General features: G+C 52.0%; 1 protein-coding gene across 1 annotated transcript in view; it reads right to left on the bottom strand.

The window, feature by feature from the left end:
• Positions 1–15: 15 nt before the first annotated feature.
• Positions 16–3188, bottom strand: part of LOC104548488 (Down syndrome cell adhesion molecule-like protein 1) — a gene marked incomplete at both ends in the record, with an annotated part of 7495 nt that continues 4322 nt past the window's right edge. The window contains 3 exons of the mRNA XM_010194512.1: positions 16–63; positions 2202–2513; positions 3029–3186. Of these exons, the coding sequence (XP_010192814.1) occupies positions 16–63; positions 2202–2513; positions 3029–3186 (518 nt within the window). The remainder of the gene's footprint in view (positions 64–2201; positions 2514–3028; positions 3187–3188) is intronic.

Here is a 3188-nt window from a genome sequence, read left to right as displayed (position 1 = left end):
GGGCGTCGGGCTTGCGGAAGAAGGCCTCCGACTTGACGTACAGCGGGAGGTTGCAGTAGTCGCCTGGAAGGGAAACGGAGGGCGGTGAGGGGCTGGAGTGGGCCCTGTCCATCCCAAAGCCCTCACCTCAACGTATGGGAGTGTAAGGGTGTATAAAACGGGTGGTATCATCATCCGGTGAGTGGCTGTACTCGGTGCAATGCGATCGACAGAATGGGTCAAACTGCCGTGCTCAAGGTGCTAATAATGTGTGACAATGAACGTGCACGGTAATAAGACAATGCTACATAACGCTGGTGCAACTTGCTTTCTTTCACAGGTAACGCAGCATCTGGTTTCTTTCTACCTGAGAACATAAGACTACGTATAGATAATATATTGAATAAATTGATAAGTGTGTGATACAAAACAATGCCAAACCACATTGCAAAAACACCTTCAGCTGGAACACAGCATCTAGTATGTGTTAAGGTAGAAAGTAAATATGTATATGTAATATATTGCATAAATTGATGAGTGTGTGATACGACAACTATCACTCATGATACACATCACAAGGTTCTGTCATGTACTTTGTGTAAAGGTGTGTGTATTTACACTTTGTGTAGATGAGATTCTGGAGCGTGTTCAGAGAAGAGCCACAAGGATGGGGAGGGCTCTGGAGAACAAGCCTGATGAGGAGCGGCTGAGGGAACTGGGCTTGTTTAGCCTGGAGAAGAGAAGGCTGAGGGGAGACCTCAGCACCACCTACAACTGCCTCAAGGGAGCTTGTGGAGAGGTGGGTGCTGGGCTCTTCTCCCAGGTGATGGGGATAGAACAAGGGGAAACGGCACCAAGCTGTGCCAAGGGAGGTTCAGGTTAGAGATAAGGAGGAAGTTCTGTACTGAGAGGGTCGTCAGAAGCTGGAACAGGCTGCCCAGGGAGGTGGTGGAGTCACCATCCCTGGATGTGTTTAAAGAGCGGGTAGATGAGGTACTTAGGGATATGGTTTAGGGAGTAGACAGGAGCGGTTGGACGTGATGATCTCAGAGGGCTTTTCCAACTGAGCAATTCTGTGATAATATTTGTACTACATGTATAAAACTTCCTATAATCCATAGTACACAGCAGTTGCACGCTAAAGTATAGTATGCTTATATAAAATGTGCTGCAGAAAGGAACAGATGATGCTGTAGGGCGGTATGGTATTACATGTAACTGGGATCTTAAATTGAGGGTGGGCGTCTGCGTGTATAACAGAATATTGCAGTTCTGTTTGTGTTGTAATACATGAAACTTGCTTCCAGTGGTGGTTTGTGGAACTTATTACAGAACATACACATTCCTAAACTATAATTCTATATTTTACTATTAATTATAGCATACATTTTAAACCATGATATATTTGCAGTAGGTGTTTTTTGACTATTTACAGAAAAAGACTGTTCTATACTGTAAAACGAGACTCAGCTCATAAATGAATACAGATGTAACTAAGGAAGAAAAGAAGAATTAAGATGAAATACAGCGTTTGAGGTAATGGCACAGGAATACCAAGCGGTGCAGTTCATCTTGCTAAGCAGTCAGTACCTGCTGTATTTCAGACTGCACCATGGTATGTCTGCTAGCTAAAGGAAGTGTTTCAACTACGGGTGCTGTATTCCCATGTTTCCCATACTGAAAGAAATGTGAGGCACGGTCCAGTAATTCTCTCTCTTGCTGTAAAAAGTGTTAAAATGAAAGGATTGTCTGGCTATAAAACAGATTTCATTCTCTGGACTCCTTTTTCCACTCCTTTTTCCAGGGGGGAGCGCCAAGGGGCACACAGGGCAGAGGAAGGAGGAGCAAATGAGGAGCGAAGCAGTGTGGAGAGGAGCAAGAGGAAGGGAAACGAAGGCAGAAGCAGAGCCACGTGAGGTGGAGAAAAGGGAAGAAAAAATGGGGAGAAGGGATGGAGAAATGGGAATTGTTCTGTGGGGATCCTTTCCAGGCTGTGCTGGGATCTGCAGAACCTACCGAACCCAACTCGCACTTCCACCGGAAAGCCTGACAAGGGCTATGAGCAGAACCCACAGCAGCAACGCTGCACAAGGTGGGAGCTGCTTTCCCCTCTCCTGTCCTAGCCCCCAGTGCCTCTTTCAGCACGTGTATTTAGGTCTTTTTCTCTGCAGTGCACACAAACACGAAGCACACAGCTAAAGGCAAAGCACACGTGTACTCACTCTTGCTGGCGCGGTGCGGGATGGGCACGGCCACGCTCTTGCCCCGCTCGCTGTCCTGGGGTTTGGGGGGGGAGGCGGTGAAGCGGCAGATGCCGGGCTCCGAGGGGGTGCTCATGGAGGTCATGCTGTCGGCGTTGTCGGTGGTGCCGGTGGTCATCTGGTCCGAGGAGCTGTCGGAGATGAAGCACTCGGTGATCTCGAACTTGGCGTGTTGGAGCTGCTCCTCCAGCTTGGCGTGCTCGTAGGCCCGCGCCAGCTCCTCGTAGGTGGACGAGGCGCTCTCGGTGGACACCATGCTGTTGCGGCCCTTGTCTGCGGAGGAGAGGACACGTCACACACCGGGGAGTTTTCCCTGGGTCGGGAATGCCCGTTCTGAGGTACACCCGGCCATCTGTCCCCGGCCCTGGGCGTGAGCCCTGCCGCTCAGGGGGCACCGGGAGCCCCAAATCCGCCCCAGAGCCCTGCCCACGCACCCCAGGGCCACCACATGCCCACCCCTTAACCTGGAGCTCAGTGACTCCCAGCAGAGCCAGGAGCCACCACCACCACCAGGAGCTCACAGCAAGACCTGGCACAAGGACCCATCACTGGTGTGTGTCCAATTTCTGACAGCGTGCACGGTCTTAATTAGAAATTGGAGTACGCCTTTCAACTCGGCCGCTGTCCATCAATAACAAGTGGCTTTTGTGGTGGAAATCGCTGTTCTGCCATCCCCATAACAGGAAACGTTGCTTCTGCAGTCACTGCCAATGAGCCCGTGTACCCCAGACGAGCAGAGCCCCCCCGGCCGAACGCCCCCCTCCGACCACCCCCCCCCCCTGCCGTACCCGTGTCCTGAGAGAGGCTGGCGCTGTAGCTGTCGCTCTCGGTGACCGTGATGCCGTGCTGGGAGCCCACCGTCCTCCAGTCCGAGGTGAGGGTCCGCGCCGGGGTGGACGCCTGGCACTTGGTGAGGGTCCACTGGCTGGGGGACCGGGTTGGGGGGCT

Source organism: Mesitornis unicolor, unplaced genomic scaffold (assembly GCF_000695765.1).
Source record: "Mesitornis unicolor isolate BGI_N332 unplaced genomic scaffold, ASM69576v1 scaffold30731, whole genome shotgun sequence".
In the NCBI taxonomy this organism is placed as follows: Eukaryota; Metazoa; Chordata; class Aves; order Mesitornithiformes; family Mesitornithidae; genus Mesitornis; species Mesitornis unicolor.
Note: the sequence above shows the minus strand (reverse complement) of the source record. Positions and strands in the feature narration are given on the sequence as shown.